The sequence below is a fragment of the Aspergillus multicolor genome, assembly GCF_047715735.1.
Source record: "Aspergillus multicolor strain CBS 133.54 unplaced genomic scaffold BDW74scaffold_22, whole genome shotgun sequence".
Taxonomy (NCBI): domain Eukaryota; kingdom Fungi; phylum Ascomycota; class Eurotiomycetes; order Eurotiales; family Aspergillaceae; genus Aspergillus; species Aspergillus multicolor.
This window is the reverse complement of record NW_027395973.1, coordinates 120,973-144,910: the sequence shown is the minus strand read 5'-3', so window position 1 is coordinate 144,910 and position 23,938 is coordinate 120,973. Positions and strand designations below refer to the sequence as shown.

Genomic DNA, 23,938 nt, shown 5'->3' with positions numbered 1-23,938 from the left:
GGACCCTCCAGGGTACCCATCCCGATTTTCGGCCTTGTTCTCGGCCCAGAGCCCTCATAGCCCTTGGGCAAAGGTGATTTCTATAAACTAACAGACGGCCGGGCGAGGGGCATAACTCTCTCACCTGCTGTTCCACCGCAGTCATGCAATACACAGGGCCGCGTTTGTTCTTGTCCGTCACGGGCGTGCTGAGCCCGTGGCTCTCCCTCAGCATTTCAGTCCAGGGCGCCTTCCATTACTATGATGGACAAGAGCTTGATTTTGTACAGCAAGCCTACAGCCTATCCGATCAGTGCCTTGCGGCATTGTGAGACTCCACCAACCTGCTTTTGGCGCAGCGAACATATACTAACATGTCAGTTCAGGAATCAAACGGTACTCTGCGATAGACAGACGGCGGCGCGGGCCTCCAGGAACCCAAAACTATTCGGTAATCGAGCCAGTTTTTATTCATATGTTCGTTGTCTGGGCTAATGCTGACTACCATACCTTACTCTATAGCCTGGACGGAGTCGAATGTCACGGCGCTTTGTACCGCAGAGTGCTCAAGCTCGTTGAACTCATGGCTCGCGGCAGTGGAGAAGCAGTGCGATGGGGAGACTTTGATATCGCAAGGGGGATACCTTTTGGCGAGATCAATCCCCACAAATTGGCTGCAGGGCCATGAGCTTGTTTGCGAGCAAGATAGGTATGTCATTGGATTTCTATCTATGTTCTACATGACCTCCTTGCTAAACACTCTCTGTAGTGCGTCAAAGTGGTGTTATCTTGAGTCTCAGGAGTGGCAAGGCAGTGACTACATACGGTAAGTAACTAGACTCACCTAAGCATATCATGGAGGTCGGGTCAGCTAACTGAGAGAACAGATACTCAGAATTGGCATGTTATAATGAAGACAAAGATGAGATGCCGCCCGAGTGTAACGACCCCTGGTTCTCGACTGCGTTCATCACCCCTGAGATGAATGATATCACGCGCCTCTATGACAAGAGCTTGGTAAGTCCTTGTTCATTACGCCCAAGATACATGTTTCTGACCATGGTACCAATTCTATAGCTATGCAGCGAGTGTTTTGTCCAAATATGGAGGCGGCGACTTATGTCGTCCAAACTCCCCAAGGACGAGTTCACAGACTACCTCCTGGAACAATACGAGTCAATCCAGAACTTCTGCTCAGTGTCGCTGCCTGTTTCGACCTACAGCTTTGAGTTGTTTACTCGGCCTACCGTGGCGACTTCGACCAGGCCTTCGACTACAGTTCCCACTGCGCCGGCTACTAAGATACTTGCGAGGGTCAGTTTGTGAAAGCAACGGATGACCGATTGCCGTGTCTTCGAATGGCTGATGCTTACAATGTCAGTTCTGCGACACTTGAGCATATCACTGGCTCCACTAGCTGTTCCTTTGAGGGCGCAATATGCCTCCCGAAGCCCTGCGAGCTTGAAGTTATCTACGGCCATAGTACTTGGTAAGGGGTTCAATCTGGCTTGACCAACATGTGGTAAGGTATTGATATTCTTCAGCGAGGGCCTTGCAACCAAATTCTCAGCCGACGATGCACCCGTATCCTTGACGCAGTTTCTGGCATGGAACCCACATCTCCAAGGCTCTTGTGACCGTGTGAACCACGTTCAAAGAGTATGCAAAGGGTTGGTAATTCCATCCCATGTCTACAAACATCTGGTACTAATAGAAACGAATGATCAGACCTCCAGGTGGTCGCTTCAAGGCTTCTGGTGTGATTGCGGCACCGACTGGGCCAGGCGAATATTTCACGACAGGTAATAATATCCCGCATAAATCAGGAAGTCTTTTGATTGACAAAAGCTTAGCAATTCCTGCGCAACCGACACAGGTCGGTACCATCGAGAGCTGTGGTCGGTACTACAGCGTAGTATCGGGAGATACGGTATGAGCCCACAACATCTGCAGTCGGTATGCCAGCGATGACTGACACATCATCTAGTGCAACTCCATCGCTCTTCGGTTTGCAATTACCTTTCCTGATTTCCAGGATCTAAACCCCGAAGTGAGTGTGCCAGAACGGGACTTGGCTGCTGTAACTGAAAAACATGTCTTTCATAGATACGGGACGACTGTACCAACCTCTGGCTCGACTATGATGTCTGTGTCGCCCCCGTATCCAAGACGGCTGTATCCGAGGATGGCACATGCGGGCCATCTCACGATAACACTGTCTGTGAAGGATCGTCATTTGGAGAGTAAGTGGCCGACCGCCCTATGCTTCCTAGTCTCTAGACATATTGGAAGAAACACCAGTATTGACATACCAACCTCGCAGGTGCTGCTCCACCAGTGGATACTGCGGAACCGGCGTAGGCTATTGCAGCCCCGGCAACTGTGTGTCCGGTGCATGCGAGCCCAACAACGGCGCCACGACCGACGGCACCTGTGGTCCCGATGCCAGCTATAAAACTTGCAGCAACCCTAACTTCGGCTCGTAAGCAGCCCTACCCCTCCAGCGCATGCCATGACAACCCTGAACCGGAAGATCGTCTTGCTGACCCTTTCCTTAACAATTCAGATGCTGCTCAATCTACGGATACTGCGGTGATGGCGTCGAGTTCTGTGGACCGGGCCTGTGCTACTCCGGTGACTGCGACCCTGATATAGGAGGTCCCAGCATCAATAGCGAGTGTGGGCCTAGTTTTGCGGGAAACAAGACTTGTACTGGGACGCAGTTTGGAGACTGCTGCTCAGTCAATGGGTATTGTGGGAGCTCTGACGCCTACTGTGCGGGTGGGAATTGTTATTCTGGCGCTTGTACCTAAGTACTGATGGGACTGTCGGATTGCCTAGTTTTCTCCAAATGCCATGTGGCACTAGAAAATGAACGAAATACTACCATAGTTCAAATGCGGACTTTGCTGGCTGCCACAGGGATGAGGATCAATACAACGTACAGTAAGTATCAGCTTCCAACTTCACATCCCGTGAACCATCACAAAAAGGGGGTATTAGGAACCTTCGGAAGGACTAGAATAAAGCAGCCAAGCCACTGGTAGCGCATCACCCTTTATGCAATCCCGCGGGCAGTACTACCTACCTAGGTACTGCTTTATTGTTGCCGGTGTCGCGGCATAGGTAGAGGTAGCAGGCGAGATGTCAGGGTGTATGAGTAAAAGGCGGAGGGATAGATAATACCGCAAATACCATACTCCGTAGCAATTGAATAACGCCAGGAATTGTCCTCAGATCAATGCCTCTGTACTCTGGCCATGAGTCATGCCAAGTTCTGCTCGAGTACCTAGAAGTTGATAATCCACGTGATCCACAGAGTTTATTCCCACGTCGCCGCACCTTCCACTCTCCAAGAACACCTACCATCCTGCCCAGGCACCATCCACACCTTCCCTGCTGAGGTACTCGCCTCTTTTATCTCATCTCAATGGCGTCCTCCGAACATGACTTGCCCTTGTCTACTAGGGATCTATCTGACGGCCTTCCCCCTGGATACCCCCGCATAACCCCATCCAGTCCCCTGCGTGACTTCGGTCCCGTCTCTATGGACTACGAACGCTGTGCCGCTCTCCACAACGAGATTTTGACCAAGGCCGTGAGAGCCGGGGGCGGCGAGATGCCTTCGGCACCTCTATCCTGGTGGGAAGCTAGGGCCCCGCCCGGGGAAGTTGCTGACACTCTCCATCCATCCCTAATTGAGTTCCTCAAACGAGCATGGGATGAAGACGTGAAACCCACCAGGGGCTGTCTCTTTTTCTTTCTCGGGACCTTGAAGCTACCGGAGGGGTTCTTCCGGGATGAAGAGTGGTTTACTGCTGATGATCCATATGAGCCTGGACGGTTTCTTAAACTTTATCAGTCAAGTGCTTTTAGCTTTGAGGATGATGGGGGTATTTTGTACGTTTATTTCCTTCTCCCTGCTTACATAGCAGTAGGGGACTTGGGCTGACCTTCTGGTAGCTTTGACCAGAGGACCATGAAAGCAACATTCATCACTTATCAAGAGAATACACAACTCGTTACTGCCCATGAATGGGGCTGGATGCCCTTGGAAGTCATTCTGGATTCCTATCTCCAGATGGTCGACGAAGGAAAGGTAGAAGCGGTTTCCACAGAGCAGGTTGCCCTTCTAGGCGGAGATCCCACGTGTGGCGTCGTCAAACCATGGGTAATCTATGAGTACACAAAAGTAGACGTGGAAAGGGCAACCACTGCGTTCAAGCGTCTCATCAACGCAATCGAGTCCCGAATCAAGGACAAGAAGGACTCTGCTCACACTCCCATAGCCCTCCCCTGGCACGATTCAGAAACATACAACCCCAACCTCCTCCCTCAGTCATCATTCACCCACGAGTTTCTAAGCGCCATCTCCAACATCAAAGTCTCATTCCGCTACATCGCCCCCGGAATCCGCTTCCCAAGCATTCCAGAATTCGCAGATCAACCCATAACCGACTTCACCACGTCTCCACGCAGAAATTTAGGCCAGTTCCCAGGAAACTGCCCCCTCCGCCTCTTCGAGACCGACCCAGCCGCGGCAGACGCAGCTAGAAATGGAGATGGAAAGCACCCCATACCCCGTGAAGGGCACTACCTCGGACTCAACCACGTCGCACCTGGATTTTACATCCCCCGCGTCGTCCAGCGCTGGCCCGAATTCTGGAGTAATGGGTGCCGCCTCATATTACCATTTGCTATCGGTCGGCACGGATACGCTCGGAAATCCAATGGCGAGCCGCTGGGGCTGTCCGACTGCGATCATACAGACGAGAACCCTAAGCCGCGTGATGCCCGCGGGGATTTGTACCAGGCTGGAATAACGAATGGGATTACGGACTCCCATCCAGTGGCTATTGACAAGGTACTGAATAACTGGGCGGAGAGAGTTGAGAGTGGGGCTTGGGAGGTTGATGCTGACGGGGTGAAAGGGGGGATTGAGAAGTTTAGGGAGGCAGATACGGAGGAGCATTGGCGGGAGTATTGGATTCCGCCGTCGTGGTGAGGTTACAGGTTGGACTTTGGATAGACTGGACTTATTTCAAGCTTTCAAGTTCTTTTTGTACTATATAGCTCAGTATGCAGGACCATTCCATTGGGACAGAGAGCGAAGGAAACAGACTACATTGAGAACGGCACCCATGATGCCTCGGAGGATGTGTAGTTAGAAGATTAAACCTGGTCATGCCTCTACTATATGGCAGTCAATAACAACCATTGGCACAGTTCCTATTTTTCTCTTGATCATACATAGACCTATATCGGCTAACGAGGAGCCGTAAGACAATAGTCACACTGCCAGCACGTGTGAACTATCCTAGTAGCTCTTTCCTCCTTGATAAAATTCCTTCAAAATCATCAATCTGTTAATTTTACGGTCTTGATTCAATACGTACAATAGCAAGCCAGAGAATAATAGGGCTAAGCTCGAGTTCAAGCTTAAACTTGACAAGGCGACGTAGCCAATATCTCCGGATATGAACTAACCCGTTACCAATCTTAAGATAAAAAGAGGTTGCTAGAGCAGAGAATGTTCAACAATAACGTGAGATGAATAGAATGCATCTATAAACCAAGGTGACTGGCTGCCTAAGGCAACAAACTATACTTGGCTGAGCTATAACTCTTTGGTCAATCCTTCCAGTCCTCTAGGTAGGCCCCCTATTCCTCTTCTCCAAATGTCACCTTTATATATCGCCCTATCTGGTACCAATGTGAGCTTCTCGCTTCGGACGGGTAACGAAGCGCAACAGCCGCACCCTGGTACTTATCCATCGACCAGCTCCAGCTCCATCCCATCCAAGACCTCGTCCTCAACCTCAATAGCCACTATTCCCGCTCACAGTATTGGTAGAGAATAAGTGTTACAATCACCATTCACCAAAATATCCTCCCCAGGTCACCAATCCCGATCCCAATCCCGATCCCAACCCGGAAAATGACTTCGATTACCCATCCGACGAAAGCATCATCCTCCATTCCGTTCTAAACTCGCCATCCAAGAGATGGGGGTGGGTGGTGTACCGCTGCACCTATAACGGCGAGAATACCTGGCAGCGCCTTAAGCACCACATCATCAACCAGAACCACAAGTGTATAGCCGAGTCAGACGCGCCCCAGCTGATCGAGTACCTTGAGATCGTGTTCTTCGAGAACCAGGCTCTTTTCGAGGGACCATCGCGCGCGGACCTCAGAACTCATTTCAAAGCGTGGCGGGCGAAGGATATTGCGAAGCTAGGACTGAGCGACAAGCCACTGGTGCGGGGGGAAACGCAGTTCGAGCAGTTCGTCCAGCTGGACGGGCGGTCGCTGCAGAGTATGGCGGAGGAATTCGAGGAGCTTGGAAGGCTAGGCGATACAGGGCACGTTAACCTTGTGCTGGCGGACTGGGAGCCTGAGGATGGACTTGAGGATGGTGGGGAGGGGTGGTATGAGGAAGAAGTCCTTGAGCTTATTGATGGGTGTACGCAGGAGGACGTGGGCTGGATGAAGGTTTCTGGCAGTGGGCTGCTGCCTTGCTTCTTTATCTATCTGGGAGATCCGGAAGACTGGCATTACAAGTATGTTCGGCCGCCGGAGATGTACTATATCGGGTACATGTAACATGAACAGGGGGTGCTGTGCATATCCAGGCCTGATGCAAGAGATACCTGCATTGCATCTGTGTGGGGACTCTATAAGTTACCGTTTCATTCATTTCCAAAGGATCTAACGAGTAAAGTTGACATCTACAACTCCAGCTACATATGTTCTATCCCCTTGCTGCCAAAAGTCTTCACGAAGCCTCCCGTCGATCTCTCCATCGATCTCCGCTTTCTCCTTCCCCTTCCCTCTACCCTCCCCATCTAATTGCTTCGGCACCTTGTTCTTCACATCCGCAACACTAAGATCGCCCCAAGCCTCCAACACCCGATCCATATCCGACTCATCATCCATAAGCCCATCACCCGCCGCCTTCTCACGCTGCTTGATAGCCGTCGCAAAGTGCGGGAAGAGACTGGAATACTGCTGCTTGTCCTCTGGCTTCCAAATGCGGCACTCAAAGTCTTCAAAGAGCAGGATGATATCTTGCGGGAGCGGCGGAGAAGCCTGCAGCGTCGAGATCTCCACCATGCGCAGCATCCCCTTCAGTAGGATGCACCGCTCGCCCAGCCGACAGGGCGGCGCGGCACAGCGTCAGGAACGCGGCGTAGCTCTTTTCGTTCGACAGGTCGTCGATGAGCATCTGGGATGCGATGGAGATGAAGTGCATGTCTGTTGTGGACATGCGGGACAAGCCCCAGCGGGATTCGTGGATGGCGACGAGGTCTCGGACTGCGTGGGTGGAGTCGATGCAGACTTGGCGGGCGGCGGCCACGGAGGAGAGCGTGGTGGGATCAGCGTCGGGTGGTGGGGTTTTGAGGAAGACGTAGATTGTTAGGATCATGGAGTGGCGGTACATGCTGTATTGGGTGGGTAGTTAGTTGAAAAGACGGCTAGAGCGGTTTTATCAGGCAGATGTATCTTGACTTACTGCAGGTCGAGAACGCTCGGGATGGCTTGATCGCTCAACACAAGACAGGACGGGAGATCGGTAATCCAGTCGTTAAGCTCTTGGTGCCATTCTTGAACTGCAACCTCCATGTCGGCACGGGGATGCTTGCCCTCGTGGTCCGCATCCGTCAAGAACTGCGTGATGTCCCAGACAATTTTGGACAAGCGGGCGCACTCGTTCAACACGCAGTTCTTGTGCCCTAAAACGGGCTGTTCCTGTCATGGGTACGGAATCTAGGGATCGCTGTTGACATCGTCATGTTGGGAGGGGAGCGTAATCCCAATCGGCTTGTCGAGAGGGGGCGGTTTCAAGAAAGCATTGGCAGTCATACTGTAGCGCGGGGTCAATGTTTTCGTCAAACATCATTGGTATTGTATATAGTTGTGAGAACACGAACGTTGATACACAAAACAGTCCAGGCTCGAGCCTGTTCATAGCACGAGTCAAACTCTCCTGGGGGACATCAACGCCCGCGAACATTTCATCCTGCCTTGCTTTGAGCATGCGGAATGCCTCCGATGCTCGGACTAAATACCACCATCCCAGCCTGTCTTTGCCAATGTGCGCGGTGCTAGTCGATGATCAGTGGCAAGCATAGTTAAGCGTTCAAGCAGTATACCTTGAGAACATGGTCCCCATGCCATAAACATAAGACAGGGTAATCTGATCTTCTTCAGCCTCCAAGAGCCGCTTCGCTTCGTTATAGAAGGCTCGCCTTTGATCGACGCATCTCCGGGAACAGAGCATGTTTCCGGGTAGTTTGAATAGAACTACACCGGTCAGCTTCTTAACGTAACCATGGTTTCTCAGACTCGACTTACGCAAGCGTCTGCGAGCATCGCATTCACAACAAAAGGCGAGCAGAAGGTCGAACCCAGTTTGCCGGACTTCATGTCTTGAAGAAACAAATCCCGATCGATCCAGTCAAACAGGGAATGGTGCCAGCAGAACCATGCAGATACCAGGTGCGAGACAAACTCGTCATCTGTGGTAATAGCAGTCCAGGGGTGTGCGGGCACAGAATAAACCGGAGTGTGGCATAGCCGGTTAGTGTCCAACGCCCAGTTTGTATCTTTTGCTGTGACGGGGATTCGATGAAGTCGGTCGACCTCCTCATAGACCTCAAGCAACTCAGGCGTCTTGTCAACGCGTTGGCGAGTCATCGTGCCGTTCATAAAGGACTTGATCTCGCCAACAGTTGGCTCTTGGTCACGAATAAAGTTCAAGATCGTCGACATACGCATTCTTATGCCGCAGGGTCCGCAGCAGGCGCCGAAGCAGGTCATTGTTTTCCTCCAGGTCTACCAGCTTTCGTTTCAGATCGGTAGTGCGGCGCTGGTCGGTGGTAGGGTCCAGCGTGCACTCTACATCATTGGCGACACATTGATAGCAGGGCTGTTGACCACTGCACTGAGCGCGACTGTTATCGGGTATGATATGGAGTATAGAATAGGGGTGGTCCATACCTTGATTTTCTGGCGTCGGCAGTATGAACAGGCCGTGGTGGCTTTCTGCCTTGGAGGAAGAGGACCCACAGCGGGAGGCCCAGATCGGGGGTCCATAGTGAGATCGTGCACTATGCTAGAGATCGGCAGAAACAAATGAGTTGTGTAAAAGCTGACGGGCCAAGTGGTCCAGAAAAAGGCTCCGAGGCTTGTCCAACACGAGGTCACATGATGCTGCACTATGACGTGGCCATCAGCTGCATGCTCTGACCCAGTCACTGGTACCCTATCAGCAGCGCCAGCGATATCGACGAGAAATTTCGACAAGTGTAATACCAGAAGATATCACCTGAAAACAGAAGCATCTGAGTGGCGGAACAGGGCGATACGGAGCAGAGTTTATGCAATTTATTGCTAGGGTGCGGTGGCTATATATATTACAATACAATGTCGTGGAAAAACCTTAGAATGGCACGAATGTCCTCTTCAAGGCCCAGCATTGACCATGAAGATGTTCAGTACCCACCTTGATATAGCAAGGATCAAGTTCGTGAATTCATGCTGAAACAGCGTATGTATCTCAGCTTGCTGACCTAAACCATCGGACTCCGTCGAGTAGCGTAGCGTTAGCAGTTAGTACAATCGAATCTTCACCCCTTCTCCATGGGACATGGTCAGATTTGCTCTGATGAGCGGCTGCTCACGGCTTGGTTCGCCGTTCTCAATCCTCAAGAAGTGCTGCATCAGTCGAACTATGGTATAGCTTGCTTCTGTAAGGGCATATTGCTCTGTACAATTTGTAGTGAGAATCCATCCTTACGAACATAGAAGAGCAGAGGAACTTACGACCAAGACAAATGCGCGGGCCGCCGTTGAAGGGAAGGTACTCCCAGCCGCGCTTGGCATTTTCCTCCCAACGTTCAGGTCGGAAGGAGTTAGCGTCAGGACCCCACAGGTCCTTCCGACGGTGCATTGCGTAAACACTGTAAAGAACCGGTTGGCCTTTCGGAATGAAGACCGGGCTCTTACCGTCAGGGCCACCGCCAACGGGGAGGGAGGTGTCCTTGACTGCGATGCGAGCGTTCAGAGGGACAGGAGGAAGAAGGCGCAGGGCTGCATATAAGTGAGTTCGTTAGCATCGGTAGCTTAGCTGATAGGCTTGGTGTCGTCGTGTATGGATATTGGCAAAAGCTCTGATGGCGTCTCAGGTATTTTGCGCGCCAATGACAACACCTCGGCGTAAATGCAAAGAGCCCAAGGCCGTAGAAAATACAGCGGATAGCTGTCTACCTACCTTCATTTAAAACGTATCGTAAGTATGGAAGATCCTTCAGCTTAGGCTGCGTAATCTCTCCCTTTGAATGTTCGTCATCTCCGAACGCTCCGATGATGATTTGACGCAGTTTCTCCCAAACAGCAGGGTTCCGAGCGAGGAAGAAGAACGCCGAGCTGAGAAGACTAGCAGTTGTGTCACGTCCTGCCAGTAGGATATTGAGCATGTTGTCTCGGAGGATTTTCGGGTTGTCGTTGTCCTCGGCAAGAGCCTCGGCGAAGATATATCTCCCGGGTTCTTTCTTCTCGGGATGTTTCTTTGCCTTAATTGCTTGGCGTACATAGTAGTCAACAACCTCCTTAACGCGTCGGTTGGCATCACGGAATTCTTTGGAAGTTATCATCCAATAAAAGTTTCCGGCCATAGCACGCCAGTTGAGATAATCCAGTGAGGTGTTGAAAGCATCAGCAAAGCCCTGTGAGTTGTTGACGGTCGACCTCTTGAGTAGAGTATCCTCATCCATTGAGTGCACAGACTCGCCGAATAGAAAGTGGGTGGACGAATCCGTAGTCATAAGGAAGAAGAGCCGCTGAATATCGAACGTTGAACCGTCCTTAGGCATGAGCTCAATCATTCGAGAGATATGGCTTTCCATGAGGTCTAGGTCGGCAACCTGGAACCGTCAGCATTATCATCTCTGCATAAGACCAGGGTCTCTCTACCTGGTCGCGGGTAAACTGCGGTCGAAGCAAGGCGCGAGAATGGGACCATCCTGATCCATCCAACGTAAAAATACCTTGACCGAGCAATGGGCCAAACTCGCGCTCTCTAGTACCCAGGGAAAAGTCATTGAACTGAGTAGCCAAGACAGCCTTCAAGTTTTCCGGCTCGATAGTCGAAACTCCCGTGCGTCCCAACACACTTTGCTTGAATGTGAAACCATTCTTATCGTACTTCTCAGTGATGAACTCTACCAGTTGGCCTTGTCTTATTGCTTTGGCGAGGTCAAGGAACGGCGGAATACCGAAGAAGCCTGATGGAACGACAGCAGGGGACTGACAACCCCACTTCTGGGCGTTCTTCCGGCGTTGCAAGCGCTGATGGATGTCTCGTATGATGAGAAATGAGAGACAGAAGCCAGCTAAGAGCAGAGTCGGAAGGGAGAGCATGGTGTCATTCGTAGACTTTGAAAGATGTTTTCAGGGCGCTTGAGAAAGCTGAAGCCTAGGAAGGACGGAGTCAAACAATGGTGATTACGAGGGGAGTCATTGTTATAAGAGCTCGCAGGTGTTACTGCATCGGAGTTTAGGCAGCTCCACGCAGATTGGACCATGCTAAAGAGTTGTCGTGCTGAGAGCCCAGAGGAAGGAACGCCCATGACGAAGGGACCAGAGTGGAGAGTGGAGAATAGTGGCGGAGTTCGGAAGGAGACTCGCCGGCTAAGATCGCAAGCTGTCCCCAGTCGGGCTTAGCGTGTAGTGCCTTCTCCAGAGTCTAGCCGACTCCGTCTTCTACTAGTGCAACTTGCAAGGAGATCAAACACGAGACAAGAGACCGGTGCAAAGTCCGTCCGAGAATCATATGTGGATGCCTATACTATGTGCGTGATAACTACTTACAAAACTCTTTTTCCTGACACCCTTGCACAAAACGCGATCTGCAGCGATAATTCGCTCCCGTCCCTAGTCCTGCTCCTCGAAGCACGGAAGCCACTCCCTCAACGCCTGCCGGAAAATATCGCGCGACACCTCGGCAAGTTCCGAGCCAACTGCAAAATCAAAGCAGTGCACCTCATTGGCTCCGACGTATCCAAACACCGTATCGGCCGCTGTTCGCACTCCGCACTCAGGAATGTCCGATGTGACGGTTAGTTGCGGGGAGAACGACTCGGTCGAAAGCGGCGTCATCGTTCTCCAAGGATCGAACTCTCCGGCGCTGAAATATACATTTGATGGCCTGGCGTTCCAGTCACCCAACGCCTTTACGGCATCTGTCTGCGGCTGTGAGGGTAGAAGGCCTCTTTCCACAGCTTCGGGGAACTGCCGGTTACAGATGAGCTGCTGGAATGCTTGTGTCTGGTAGCGGGAGAGCAGAGAATGGATTCCCTCGTTGTTGCTCTGGTAGAACCCCCATTCCGTGCAGTACTGCCAGGTCCAGGCGATCGAGGACGGTCTGGTTACGGGCTTGTTCAGCTCGCAGGATGTGGCAGTGAGGTTGTTGAGGCCCTTGCAGTTGGTCTCGTAGTTGAGGTTGATCACATCCGTGAATGACGGCCATGTGGCCCAACGCTCCGCCAGATACTTGTTCCCAAGTCGAGGTGCCAGGCCTTCTGGTCCCGACATCAGTCCTATAATCGGATCCGTCTCGAGATGACGGCAGAACCCGCCCAGTGATATCGAATCCGAAGGGCCCTCCAAGCCGTAACTCTGGAAATACCCGAATATCCCTGAAAGCGCCGCGGTGAAGTCTTCGTTGGAGTTCTTCTCAGCTCCAACACCAAGGAAGCGCTGCTTCATAGCGACGGCTGTACTTTCCTGAGAGAGCTGGTCGTCGATATGTTCGAGAGCGGCACGGATGTCTAGGGCGCAGTTGTCATATCCATTGGCCGCCATGGATCGATAGATTTGGTCATAATACACGCTCATATTGACCTGTGCGTGGATCGGAGCCGACGAAGCGAACGCGGCGAATATTGTGTCTGGATACTCGCTGCGAGCGAAGGCAGCTCGTGCGCCGGGATACGAGCCTCCGATCATGATCCAGGGTGTTGATTTTGGGGTCAAGTCGTACTGCTCGAGAGACGGACGAGTGAAGTTCTCGGCGAAAACGGGAATATCTGCCAGCGCCTGTCTCGTGGTAAGGTACTTCCAGTGCTCTGGCGGGGTGTTATTTGTGACGGGAAATGGCAATGACTTTCCGTAATATCTGCAACTGTCAGATTTTCGTTCTCTCACGTCAACCACGTGAATGACCTACCGGTGCTCCCAGACTATACCAATGGCACTGAACTCTTCAAGTACATCTGGGAAGAACGAGACACTCGATGTGAGATGAGCGGCGCTTCCTTCCCCGTTGGCCTCCCCGACATCGTAAAAGAAGACTGGTCCACCCGGCTCATAGTACTTGTCGTTAACCCAGTACCGATTCTGGAAGTTGCCAACTGATAGATCGTCATGATCGATGGGCAGCTGCGGAACTTGTTAGTCTGGTGTGTTTTGCCCACGGGATACGACGGCATCGTACCGAAACATATTCTGCAGGAGTATCAACTTGGGTGACGGCCTCGCGGAACGTCTGGCGATCCTTGAGTACGAGGTTCCAATCAATCCCAAATTCTGCAGCCGTTCGCAACTCCCTGGCTAGGTCGGGTCGAAATGGAAAGCCGGCGGCAGACTTGGCCAGCAGGGCCACAATCGCCGTTGGGATCAACGAACTGAATCGCATCTTGTACATCAATAGGGTGGTGAAGGAAAAGAAAAAAGACAACTTTCATATACAGTGGAAGGAGAAACGTAAACGCAAGGCCTGGAGGGTATACACCATGCGAGAGATCTGTCTGAAAAACCAAATCATCAGGGGCAGGACGCTGCATTTATATACCACCATTAAGCACCGACGGCTGCAGCGAGATCCGTCCTCATCATCGTCATCCTGGCCCTCCTGATTCAGGCCGCACAAAGAAAAGCAAAGACATGCGTGTCAGCCGAACAGACTCATCGCGTGCGGCACAAGGGGTGGGGGCCGCAGGCGAGATCAAAACTTGATCATGATGTCTCTGGGGCCAGAAACATCGATAGAGGACGGAAAACAGCAGATGTCTTCGATACAGCCTCATGGTGGAATTCGCAGAAGGAAAGCTTGGCCTTCGAGAACAATATCAACATTCCTGATTTGTTGCAGATCCGGAACCAGATCGACCTGGCATTTGCCTCGTTCACTTGGGCCATGCGGTTGCTGCAGAGGGACCGAACAGTTGGAACTCTGGAGACACATGGCCAGCGCGGTGAGTTTCCCCTGATCCAAACTCAAACCAACCATAGTTCATGGAGAAAGTCAGATTTCCATTTCATCTGGATCAATGTCACGCCGGTGAAACCTGCATCCGCCGCAGCGCTCAAGCGAATCAACATCATGGGGAAGGGAAAACACGATGAGTGGAATGCATGTTTCTTGTCGGCGCCGAAAGCAACCCATGCGTTTTTCCGAACACGTTGCGACCTTGAATGGTTGGAATGCAATTGTATCAATTGGAATGTGTCCTTCCGCCAATGACAAGCGCAGGATCGGCGACTCAGTCCGCACAATGAATTGTTGATCTCTTCATCCATGTAAGTTGTGCTCGCACAATTCTTCAGCTTTGTTTGCTATGCGCAAGTGTCTTGAAGACGGTGAGACTGGACCATGAGAGACCATGTTGTTGCGGTCTGATTCGGCGGAATCTCGTGGCTATGTCCGACCAGAGCCCTAAAAAACCTTGCAGATCTTGAGCTGGTCAGCGTCCTGGCAAATGCTTAGGAAGAGCTTCAACTAAGTTACGTCATCACTGAAAAGAATAGTACCATGGTGTTATCTCTGTCAATCAACAGTGCTGACTGAGATCATGCTTGCCATCTTGAGAGAAAACACCGGTCGCCTATTCGACATGTTTGTCCAATGCCCACGAAACCTGACCGGCATTACTGTTTCACAGAGATTGATTCTCTGTCGGATTTGGGGAAAGCGCGTGGGAAAGCAGTCAACCACTCGGGCCTCTTGGCGGTTTGAACTGTCTCATCTTGACGGCTTGCGACTCCACCGATTGCACAACGCCTGAGCTCTTTTTCGTCTTTTCAGGGGTGAGATGCGAGCCGTCAATAAGTTGAATAGATTATTCAGGGTTCGTTGTCAACCGCCCCCGGACGGATTTACGACAGGGCCATTGCCTACAAACCCCGACAGTCGCACACCATCCGTCCTGTCCGCGTTGAAAGGAGATATCGCGACAGGGTCTCTTCGGCTTAATCATGTCCGTCCGCCATTGAGCGCCCGTTGATAAATTGAACTCCTGCGGAGGGCGATATCTCACTGAATCAGTCGCCAAGGGACCTATATTAGTGTCCAAATATAGACACGGTTTTATCGTCACAAGTAAACTCCCCATCGGAGCCAGGAACCCACTTTCTCCGCAATCTGCACGAATCCCGGTCATTTCCCCGTTCTACGCCCTACTGGGCACACTATACCTATCATTCTTGTCGCTTTGACAGGTTAGAGCTTACCATCTCGACACGGAGCTACAGCCTCCTTTGACCCGTGGGTTCCAGATTGGTGGAACCTCCTGATGAAGAGGATGAAGAATTTCAAGCGGCAGGGACAGGTTCCTGCGGCCTGAAGAACTGTGCGAAATGTTTTAAGCTCAGCCTTGCCTCGGAGATCGTCGTCTGTCTCGAGCGACAATCATGCACATCATGTTCTCCAAGACGTTTCTTCTTTCCTCCGTTGCTCTGTGGGCTAGAGTCGCCAATGCGGCCTTTGGCATCACCGACAACGGCAGCTCCTACACCATCGATGCCAACGCCGCCAACTTTTTGAAGTTTACGGTCAACAAGTCCAGCTGTGACATTACGTCCATCTCGTTCTACGGCTCGGAACTGCAGTACCAGAGTACAGGGAGTCATATCGGATCCGGTCTTGGCTCCGCTACGGTCTCTGCGACTCAAGATGGTAGGTATTGAGCAGCGGAAGCATCGAGTATGCGCTGACGGCTGTAGGCGACTACATCAAGGTTACTTGCGATACCTCAACTTTGACTCAGTACTTCGTTGTCCATAATGGAGACCCCATAATCCACATGGCCACCTATATCACAGCTGGTAATATTGCTGCCTCCTGAAGCTGGGCTGCACCTGACCTTATTAGAACCTTCCATTGGCGAGCTGCGATTCATTGCTCGTCTCAACTCTGACCTTCTGCCGAACGAAGAGCCGTTCGGTGATGTCTCGACTACCGCTGGCAGCAGCTCCACCGTCGAGGGATCGGATGTGGTCAGTATTCGATAAACCCCAGGCATGGATCTTACTTTAACCCTCTGCAGTTCGTTGTCGACGGCGAGACCCGTAGCAAGTTCTACTCTAGCGAGCGGTTCATAGACGACCACAGGCACTGTAAGTACCTCGCTTACCTCTTCAACCTTACCTAACATCGTTTAGGTATTTCCGGAAGCGCACACCGCGTCTGCATGATCCTGAACCAATACGAGTCCTCGTCCGGTGGTCCTTTCTTCCGGTATGTCTCCTTCTCCATCAGTATGTGCTATTGCTAACCGCGTTAGTGACATCAACTCTAACAACGGCGGCTCCTACAACGCGCTCTACTGGTACATGGTACGTATCACGACCTCCGGTTAACCGCCCCAGCTGACCCGCTAGAACTCCGGCCATGCCCAAACCGAATCCTACCGCATGGGCCTGCACGGTCCTTACTCGATGTACTTCAGCCGAAGCGGGACACCCGGCACCAGCATCGACACATCCTTCTTCGCCAATCTTGGTATCAAGGGATACGTTGCTGCAAGTGGCAGAGGAACCGTGACCGGAACTGCCTCCGGCGCCGATTCGAGCATGGACTGGGTTATTCACTGGTAATTATCCCACTGGGCCGTGAAGCCTACAGCTGCTGACCAATTCAGGTACAACGACGCCGCCCAGTACTGGACGTACACCGGCTCCGGCGGAAAATTCACCTCTCCCGCCATGAAGCCAGGCACGTACACAATGAAGTACTACCAAGGCGAATACGCAGTTGCTCAGGATACCGTCACCGTAACCGCCGGCTCATCCACAACGAAGAACATTTCCGGCTCCGTCAAGACAGGCACCACCATCTTCAAGATTGGAGAGTGGGACGGCCAGTAAGTTACCTCTCCACGCCCCTCTCTCCTTTCATTGACTAAACAACTCGTGTTATCAGACCAACCGGCTTCCGCAACGCCGACAAACAACTCCGCATGCACCCCTCCGACTCTCGAATGTCCAGCTGGGGTCCCCTCACCTACACCGTCGGCTCATCCTCGCTCTCCGACTTCCCAATGGCCGTCTTCAAGAGCGTCAACAACCCTGTCACTATCAAGTTCACCGCTACATCGTCTCAAACCGGCGCCGCAACTCTCCGTATTGGCACGACGCTCTCTTTCGCTGGTGGTCGGCCGCAGGCAACGGTAAGCCGAGCCTACCTTCACCGATATATAAAGCTAACATTTGTCGTACAGATCAACAGTTACACCGGCTCTGCGCCCGCCGCGCCCACGAACCTCAACTCCCGCGGCGTTACGCGAGGAACCTATCGCGGCTATGGCGAGGTTTATGATGTCTCTATCCCCTCTGGCACGATTGTTGCGGGGCAGAATACGGTTCGTCTCTCCTTTTTCCTTCTCTCAATATATCCTCTGCTATTACACGCTCTGGACAAGAGTTGCTAGCTGACTGGCTTCACTTATAGATCACTATCAACGTTATCTCCGGAAGCTCCGGCGATACCTACTTGAGCCCTAATGTGGTAGGTTCTAACCTTGCTTTTCATTCGCCTGGCCGGGGCTCTCCCCATTTCTGTTGTGGTCCAAAGACTAACTGCCTCTCTGTTTAGATCTTCGACTGCATTGAGCTCTTCCAGTAGGCGATCGCGCTTGTGCTAAGGTAGTGGTGTCCAGTCGTCTTACCTCCAAGAGCACAACAGCTGCTTGTCGGGAATTTGGTTTTTTTCTTTGTATATAGTTCATCTTCGCGGTTTATGTTGTGCGTAGGGGCCAATGTATACCTCCGCCACTTTTTGCAGCTTCATCTCAGTAATCCTATTTTCTTTGCTTCTCAAATAACTTCAGCAAATAGAGAGGCCTCATGCTTCCAAATACAAATACAGGTCTATTCACTTCTATTATAGAAACATACAGACGAGCGATACCTAGCTAGCAATACCGATCCAGGACGCCATCCAAAAGACAACCCACAAAGCCAAGAAAAGCAATAAGAGGATGGAAATTACGATCTAAGCCACCTCGTCCTTGCGTTCACGGCAACCTCCTCCCCAAAACTATTCCCAAAGCGGCAACCCCTAACCCTCCAACAGCCCATCGCGCCCAATCCCCCGCAGAAGCGGATCCAAACACTCTCCCAACCAAGCCGCTCTCACCAGCACTGCTCCCATCGTCAAGCTCATGAACAAGCTTACCCCTAACCCAAACCCTCCGCACATTCCGATCATTTCCCGTCCACACCCACTTATGCACCTTCTCGGTCCAAGATTCCCAGCCAAAGATATCAACAACGGAGTCAGCTCCACCCTTGACCCCTTCCCCATCATCGACTCTCGCAGACTCAGACGGAACACTCCTCCCAAGCCGGATAAGCTGCACATCCCAAAACATCCCCTCCTCGAACCCCCCAAGGTCATCGGACATATCAACAACCGCTGCTCCTCCCCGCGTCGCAAGGTACAGCGCCTCCTCGACGGAGAGGACCTCCCTCCCATCCTGGCTCTTCTCACTATCATCAGGACCCGCGATAGCCGTACTCTGCTCCGCAGACGTTGCTGGCGCAGGGTGCTTTGTATGCCGTAGTAACCGACTCACAAGACAAGCCTGTCGCACGGCTTCCAGAATACTGGGGCTATACCCGCCAGACACGTCTGTTCCAAGACCAACGGTAATGCCTTGATCCAGGAGGTTGCGAACTGGCGCGAGGCCGGAACCCAGTGCGGAATTTGAACTGGGGCAATGCGAGATTTTCGCCTTCCGCGATGCAATGAGCGTCTTTTCGGATTGTGTGAGGTGCACCGCGTGTGCGAGGATCGTGCGCGGCGTTAGTAGCGAGCAGGCGTCGTACACAGCGGCGTACGAGTCGTGCGATGGGAAGATGGACTTAACGAGGTCCACCTCGGACAGATTTTCCGAGATATGAGTTTGGATGTGTAATGGCGGGCTGTATGCTTTCGCTAAGTCCCCAAGGGACGTCAATGCCTCAGCGGAACACGTCGGTGCAAACCGTGGTGTTAAAATCGGCTTAACCAGCCGTTCGCTCTCTATACTCCCCGCGTCTAAAGCGTGTATATGCGTAATAGTCTCCGTTGTCTTCGTTATACTATCCTCAGCAGACTCATCATTATAGTATTCCGGGCAAAAAGAGGGGTTATCCATGCAAACACGCCCGATAAGCGCTCGTTGACCCCGAGCATGACACAGACTCGCGAGGAGATTCGTGCTCTGCACGTGGATGGTAGCGTAGTACGAGGCGCAGGTTGTGCCGTTTGCAAGGGTGCGCGAGATAACGGTGTTATACGCCGTCCGGGCTTTGGCTGTATCGCCCAGCGAGCTTTCGAGCGGGAATGTGTATGTTTCTAGCCAGTCGAGGAGTGTTGAGGACCCGAAGAGCCCGGAGTTGGGGTATTGCGGGGCGTGGATGTGTGTGTCTAGGGTGTGTTGTTAGTACGCAATCTACCATAGCACTGAGCTTGTGTCCATTTGTGCGTATGCAGGTGGGAATGGCGTACCGATGAACCCCGGGAAGAAGAACTCATTCTGGTCCTCGCGCGCTCCGACGATCTTGACGCCGCGCCAGCCGTTCCTCTTTATTAAGGCGTCCAGCTGGGCTTCGTTTGCGATGGTCCAGTCGGAACCTTGGATCCGGCCGGTTTCAGTTGATACCCAGAGCGCGCCATTTCTGATTGAGAGCTTGTGTGTCTGGCCGTACTCAACCCGGGGTAGGTCGACGAATGTCCCGTAGAAGAGAATGATCTTGCGTGGCATCTCCTTCCTGCTCGGCTTATGCCGGTGGACTAGGCAGCTTATCTGCGTCCAAGAGTCAGCAAGCTGTGTGATGGAACGCAAGGGGCGGACTTACCTGGGACCCGGTTCGAAATCCGGCAGCACTTCGGTTGGTTTCTCAACTTCGCGAGAGGGACCGAGGATTTTATATCGAGCCGGTGGAGCAGAGCGGATGGCGAACTCCGCAGTCCCTTCCTGACAGATTACGGCTGCCTCCGATCGCGGGTGATTGGTTGCGGCTGGGCCCGCTGGATATCGATAAGGATAAGGATACGATAAGAGCCCCGATAAGATAAGAACTCGATGAAGACCATTTTAGCATGAAGTCAGGATAATTGAGTCAATAGTGAACTTTTATTGATATTTGTATGTTATCCGATGCTGAAAAATCCCCAACGCCATCTATCATGGTCATGTTGAATCTCACAATGCCACAACAGCCATTCCGAATATGTTGAAAGTGCTAATCATCAAAAGTCTACATGGGTATCATAACTACTCGCTGTCCTCAACTGGTGGGCAGGTGCAGAACAAGTTCTGGTCGCCGTGTGCTATCAAAAGCGTCAGTAGTGTCATTGCGTCTGAAAAATGGATTGAGACTTACCATCATCCACTCGCGTCACGGAAGGCCAGAACTTCTTCTCGAGCAGGTAGGGAAGAGGATAGGCTGCCTTCTCACGGGTGTACGGGCGGTTCCATTCCGTGGCTAACAGATCACGTTGAGTGTGGGGGGCCATTCGGAGGACGTTGCCGTCACGGGGCTGCTCGCCGCTCTCAACGGCAGCAATCTCCTGGCGGATGGAGATAAGAGCGTCGCAGAATCGGTCAAGCTCGGCCTTGTTCTCCGACTCCGTCGGCTCAATCATGAGAGTGTTGGCCACAGGCCAGGACATAGTCGGAGCGTGGAAGCCATAGTCCTGCAGACGCTTGGCAATATCAATGGCTTCAATACCGCAGGTGTCCTTGAACTTGCGGACGTCGAGGATGAACTCGTGCGCGCAGCGGCCGTTGTCATTGGTGTAAAGAATGGGGTAGTGCTCTTTGAGGCGGGAGAGGATGTAGTTGGCGTTGAGGAGGGTGATCTTGGTGGCGTGGGTCAGGCCCTTGGAGCCCATCATGTTGATGTAGTTGAAGGTGATAGGGAGGATGCTGGCGCTTCCCCAAGGCGCAGCACTGATCGGAGGCGAGGAGTTTTCGGTACGCTTGGACTGGAGGTATTCGCTATTGGGGTGAGAAGGAAGGTAGGGGCGGAGATGTTCTGCAACGCCAATGGGACCGACACCGGGACCACCACCGCCGTGAGGAATGCAGAAAGTCTTGTGCAGGTTCAAGTGGCAGACATCAGCACCGATCTCTCCGGGAGAGCACAATCCGATCTGAGCGTTCATGTTGGCTCCATCCATATACACTTGGCCACCGTACTGGTGGACGAGATCACAGGCCTGCTTGGCACCGGGCTCGTACACGCCAAATGTACTGGGATAAGTGATCATGAAAGCAGCCAATTCGTCCTGGTGCTTCTCACACTTGGCCTTCAGGTCCTCCAAATCAAGGTTGCCAGTCTTGGTGTCACACTTGATGGTTACGACTTTCATACCAGCCATGGCGGCACTGGCAGGGTTTGTACCGTGGGCAGAGACTGGGATCAAGCAGATGTTGCGTTTTTCGCTACCGGTCGCTTCCTGATACTTCTTGATGACGCGAAGACCTGCGAACTCACCCTGGGCGCCGGAGTTGGGCTGGACGGTGACCTCGGCCATTCCGGTAATGTCGGCGAGTTGCTGCTCCAGATCGTCAATCATCTGAGTGTATCCCTTGGCAACGTCCGCAGGGAGGAAAGGGTGCATCTGAGAGAATTCGGGCCACGAGATAGGAATCATTTCAGTCGTAGCGTTGAGCTTCATGGTGCAGGAACCGAGCGGGATCATCGAATGGGCAAGGGACAGGTCCTTCGACTCTAGGTGGCGGATGTATCGGAGCATCTCCGTCTCCGAGTGGTGGGTGTTGAAAACGGGGTGAGTGAGGTAGGCAGACGTGCGCTCTAGGCTGGCGGGCACAGACGCCAGACCCAATTCTTCATCAAGAGCAACTTCACCCTTGACGTGGGTGGCAAAGACCTGCAGAATGGCCTTGACCTCCTCGCGGCCAGCAGTTTCATCGAGAGAGATACCGACCTTGGTGGCAGATACGCGACGGAGGAAAATGGAGTTCTCGCGAGCAGCAGCAACAATGGCGTCGGCTTCTTCACTGCTCGGAAGCTCCACAGCAAGGGTGTCGAACACTGCAGTACCCTCGGCAACATTCGACTTAGCGGGGACGTTGTAACCCAGAGCCGCAAGCTTTTCCCGCAAGGTGGCAGTCATGGACATGATTCGCTGGGCAATGGTCTTCAAGCCGGAAGGTCCGTGGTAAACAGCGTACATGGCGCTCATGTTGGCGAGCAAAGCCTGGGCTGTGCAGATGTTGCTAGTTGCCTTTTCGCGACGGATGTGCTGCTCCCGAGTCTGAAGCGCCAGTCTCAGGGCACGGTTACCAAGACGATCCTTGGAGACACCGACAACGCGACCGGGAACCTTGCGCTTGTACTTGTCCGCACAAGCGAAGAAAGCGGCGTGAGGGCCACCGTAGCCCATAGGAACACCGAATCGTTGAGCGCTTCCAAAAGCAATGTCGGCACCGAACTCGCCGGGCGCCTTGAGAACAGTCAACGCGAGCAGGTCGGTCGCCACGCTGAAGGTACCACCAGTGGTGTGAATAGCATCGCTCAAACCCTGGAAATCATAGATACCACCCTCGGTGTCAGGGTACTGAGCCAGGACACCGATCAAGTTCTCACCCTGGTCTTTGACGATCTTGAAGTCATCAGCCAGGATGTCTCCAATAACCAGGTTGATTCCGAATCCTTCCGCACGAGAGCGCATCACGGCTATAGTCTGGGGATGACACAGATGAGAAACGACGTATGTCTTGCCGGCCTTCTTCTGCTTCGAAAGGGGCTGGGTGGCCAAGGACATGGTCATGGCCTCAGCGGCCGCAGTAGCTTCGTCCAAAACCGAGGCATTGGCGAACGGGAGGCCGGTCAAATCGGCGGTCAAAGTCTGGAAGTTCAGGAGTGACTCGAGGCGACCTTGGCTGATCTCCGGCTGGTAGGGGGTGTAGCTTGTGTACCACGCAGGATTCTCGAGAATGTTTCGGAGGATCACCGGGGGCACAATTGTGGGGTAGTATCCAGCGCCGATATATGTCTTCCCAGTGACGTCAATCTGCTCCCGGTATTTGTCCAACAGCTTCAGCATATCCGTTTCTCCAAGACCACCGTGTACGCTGCTTCGAGGGAGACCGGTGTCAACGCTCGGAGGTGTGACAGCCAGATCCTTCTTTGACAGAATGTCGGCGGGAAGCACCTGCTTAACGAATTCGTCCAGCGACTTGACCGGAGGGTCGAGAACTGCCAGCATTTCTTCGGCCGCCTCCGGGGATGGGCCAATGTGGCGCCGGGGAAAGGTATCTAGCGGTTGGAATACATCGCGCGGGTGTGGAACGCCATGGTCCGCTACTGAGCTGGTGTAAATCGGCCGCTTAGCTGGATGCGACTGTTGCGACGCTGTATGCACAGCACGGTATGTGGGAAGAAATTTCCGACTCCGCGCAACGGATGAAGGTACGGAGCGCAGTTGGGAGCGCAGGGCGAGCTGGCGGGAGCCTCGCAGGCACAAGGACGCAGCCATCCTCGCCTTAGTAGTATCGGAGCAATGTAGGGATGGGTGTAGCTCTTATCGCGGCAGCATAGGCGGCAAACACCAATTGATTTATGATTTTAGGAATATAGAGAGGAAGAGAGTGCGACTTGAGTATGAATAGAGAGAAGAAAGAAGAAAAAACAATAGAAAGAGACGAAGCTGAGAAAAAGTTGC

At 52.6% G+C, this 23,938-nt stretch overlaps 10 protein-coding genes across 10 annotated transcripts; 4 read left to right on the top strand and 6 right to left on the bottom strand.

Moving 5' to 3' along the window:
• Positions 1-143: 143 nt before the first annotated feature.
• BDW74DRAFT_169329 (uncharacterized protein) lies at positions 144-2,792 on the top strand (the record flags this gene model as incomplete). The annotated part of the gene is made up of 13 exons (XM_073726975.1): positions 144-307; positions 366-460; positions 502-688; positions 749-805; positions 867-996; positions 1,057-1,257; positions 1,293-1,468; positions 1,524-1,649; positions 1,708-1,781; positions 1,833-1,909; positions 2,086-2,222; positions 2,303-2,461; positions 2,546-2,792. 13 exons carry the CDS (start codon positions 144-146, stop codon positions 2,790-2,792), a joined length of 1,830 nt encoding a protein of 609 aa, XP_073581466.1.
• Positions 2,793-3,409: 617 nt separating this feature from the next.
• Positions 3,410-4,984, top strand: BDW74DRAFT_169328 (uncharacterized protein; the record flags this gene model as incomplete). The annotated part of the gene is made up of 2 exons (XM_073726974.1): positions 3,410-3,879; positions 3,943-4,984. The coding sequence occupies 2 exons, from the start codon at positions 3,410-3,412 to the stop codon at positions 4,982-4,984; spliced, it is 1,512 nt and encodes a 503-aa protein (XP_073581465.1).
• Positions 4,985-5,677: 693 nt separating this feature from the next.
• On the top strand, positions 5,678-6,640 carry BDW74DRAFT_157486 (uncharacterized protein). Its single transcript, XM_073725155.1, has one exon. The coding sequence runs from the start codon at positions 6,298-6,300 to the stop codon at positions 6,580-6,582; it is 285 nt and encodes a 94-aa protein (XP_073581464.1). The 5' UTR covers positions 5,678-6,297; the 3' UTR covers positions 6,583-6,640.
• A 47-nt stretch (positions 6,641-6,687) lies between these two features.
• Positions 6,688-9,075, bottom strand: BDW74DRAFT_169327 (uncharacterized protein; the record flags this gene model as incomplete). Its single annotated transcript, XM_073726973.1, has 9 exons — positions 6,688-7,083; positions 7,121-7,421; positions 7,493-7,722; positions 7,765-7,843; positions 7,911-8,084; positions 8,133-8,203; positions 8,335-8,715; positions 8,750-8,923; positions 8,980-9,075. The coding sequence occupies 9 exons, from the start codon at positions 9,073-9,075 to the stop codon at positions 6,688-6,690; spliced, it is 1,902 nt and encodes a 633-aa protein (XP_073581463.1).
• Positions 9,076-9,344: 269 nt separating this feature from the next.
• On the bottom strand, positions 9,345-11,592 carry BDW74DRAFT_157474 (cytochrome P450). Its single transcript, XM_073725154.1, has 4 exons — positions 10,954-11,592; positions 10,253-10,904; positions 9,805-10,071; positions 9,345-9,746 (listed from the first exon to the last, which is right to left on the bottom strand). The coding sequence occupies exons 1-4, from the start codon at positions 11,398-11,400 to the stop codon at positions 9,592-9,594; spliced, it is 1,521 nt and encodes a 506-aa protein (XP_073581462.1). The 5' UTR covers positions 11,401-11,592; the 3' UTR covers positions 9,345-9,591.
• Positions 11,593-11,913: 321 nt separating this feature from the next.
• Positions 11,914-13,675, bottom strand: BDW74DRAFT_180435 (putative serine peptidase, family S28; the record flags this gene model as incomplete). The annotated part of the gene is made up of 3 exons (XM_073729746.1): positions 11,914-13,156; positions 13,208-13,419; positions 13,475-13,675. 3 exons carry the CDS (start codon positions 13,673-13,675, stop codon positions 11,914-11,916), a joined length of 1,656 nt encoding a protein of 551 aa, XP_073581461.1.
• Positions 13,676-13,897: 222 nt separating this feature from the next.
• BDW74DRAFT_157470 (uncharacterized protein) lies at positions 13,898-14,800 on the bottom strand. The gene is made up of 2 exons (XM_073725153.1): positions 14,289-14,800; positions 13,898-14,234 (listed from the first exon to the last, which is right to left on the bottom strand). The coding sequence occupies exons 1-2, from the start codon at positions 14,557-14,559 to the stop codon at positions 13,996-13,998; spliced, it is 510 nt and encodes a 169-aa protein (XP_073581460.1). The 5' UTR covers positions 14,560-14,800; the 3' UTR covers positions 13,898-13,995.
• Positions 14,801-15,544: 744 nt separating this feature from the next.
• rglA (putative rhamnogalacturonase B) lies at positions 15,545-18,051 on the top strand. Its single transcript, XM_073733195.1, has 12 exons — positions 15,545-15,934; positions 15,982-16,083; positions 16,130-16,254; positions 16,305-16,374; positions 16,420-16,495; positions 16,542-16,593; positions 16,639-16,850; positions 16,899-17,120; positions 17,180-17,426; positions 17,478-17,618; positions 17,708-17,764; positions 17,852-18,051. The coding sequence occupies exons 1-12, from the start codon at positions 15,670-15,672 to the stop codon at positions 17,879-17,881; spliced, it is 1,599 nt and encodes a 532-aa protein (XP_073581459.1). The 5' UTR covers positions 15,545-15,669; the 3' UTR covers positions 17,882-18,051.
• A 173-nt stretch (positions 18,052-18,224) lies between these two features.
• Positions 18,225-20,137, bottom strand: BDW74DRAFT_157465 (chlorohydrolase family protein). The gene is made up of 3 exons (XM_073725152.1): positions 20,101-20,137; positions 19,751-20,048; positions 18,225-19,669 (listed from the first exon to the last, which is right to left on the bottom strand). Exons 2-3 carry the CDS (start codon positions 20,004-20,006, stop codon positions 18,273-18,275), a joined length of 1,653 nt encoding a protein of 550 aa, XP_073581458.1. The 5' UTR covers positions 20,007-20,048; positions 20,101-20,137; the 3' UTR covers positions 18,225-18,272.
• A 256-nt stretch (positions 20,138-20,393) lies between these two features.
• On the bottom strand, positions 20,394-23,903 carry BDW74DRAFT_157464 (glycine decarboxylase subunit P). Its single transcript, XM_073725151.1, has 2 exons — positions 20,629-23,903; positions 20,394-20,575 (listed from the first exon to the last, which is right to left on the bottom strand). Exons 1-2 carry the CDS (start codon positions 23,750-23,752, stop codon positions 20,520-20,522), a joined length of 3,180 nt encoding a protein of 1,059 aa, XP_073581457.1. The 5' UTR covers positions 23,753-23,903; the 3' UTR covers positions 20,394-20,519.
• Between the last annotated feature and the right edge of the window lie 35 nt (positions 23,904-23,938).

Bases quoted from the DNA above. Each gene is read 5' to 3' on its own strand.
- BDW74DRAFT_157486 (XM_073725155.1), top strand. From the start codon at position 6,298: ATGGCGGAGGAATTCGAGGAGCTTGGAAGGCTAGGCGATACAGGGCAC.
- BDW74DRAFT_157474 (XM_073725154.1), bottom strand. From the start codon at position 11,400: ATGCTCTCCCTTCCGACTCTGCTCTTAGCTGGCTTCTGTCTCTCATTT. The intron at 10,905-10,953 runs GTAGAGAGACCC...TGACGGTTCCAG, and splicing joins CGCAGTTTACCCGCGACCAG to GTTGCCGACCTAGACCTCAT. The intron at 9,747-9,804 runs GTAAGTTCCTCT...CAAATTGTACAG, and splicing joins CCCGCGCATTTGTCTTGGTC to AGCAATATGCCCTTACAGAA.
- BDW74DRAFT_157470 (XM_073725153.1), bottom strand. From the start codon at position 14,559: ATGGATGAAGAGATCAACAATTCATTGTGCGGACTGAGTCGCCGATCC. The intron at 14,235-14,288 runs CTGACTTTCTCC...GGGGAAACTCAC, and splicing joins GATCCAGATGAAATGGAAAT to CGCGCTGGCCATGTGTCTCC.
- rglA (XM_073733195.1), top strand. From the start codon at position 15,670: ATGCACATCATGTTCTCCAAGACGTTTCTTCTTTCCTCCGTTGCTCTG. The intron at 15,935-15,981 runs GTAGGTATTGAG...TGACGGCTGTAG, and splicing joins GGTCTCTGCGACTCAAGATG to GCGACTACATCAAGGTTACT. The intron at 16,084-16,129 runs GTAATATTGCTG...TGACCTTATTAG, and splicing joins GGCCACCTATATCACAGCTG to AACCTTCCATTGGCGAGCTG.
- BDW74DRAFT_157465 (XM_073725152.1), bottom strand. From the start codon at position 20,006: ATGCCACGCAAGATCATTCTCTTCTACGGGACATTCGTCGACCTACCC. The intron at 19,670-19,750 runs GTACGCCATTCC...AACACACCCTAG, and splicing joins CTTCTTCCCGGGGTTCATCG to ACACACACATCCACGCCCCG.
- BDW74DRAFT_157464 (XM_073725151.1), bottom strand. From the start codon at position 23,752: ATGGCTGCGTCCTTGTGCCTGCGAGGCTCCCGCCAGCTCGCCCTGCGC. The intron at 20,576-20,628 runs GTAAGTCTCAAT...CGCTTTTGATAG, and splicing joins CGTGACGCGAGTGGATGATG to CACACGGCGACCAGAACTTG.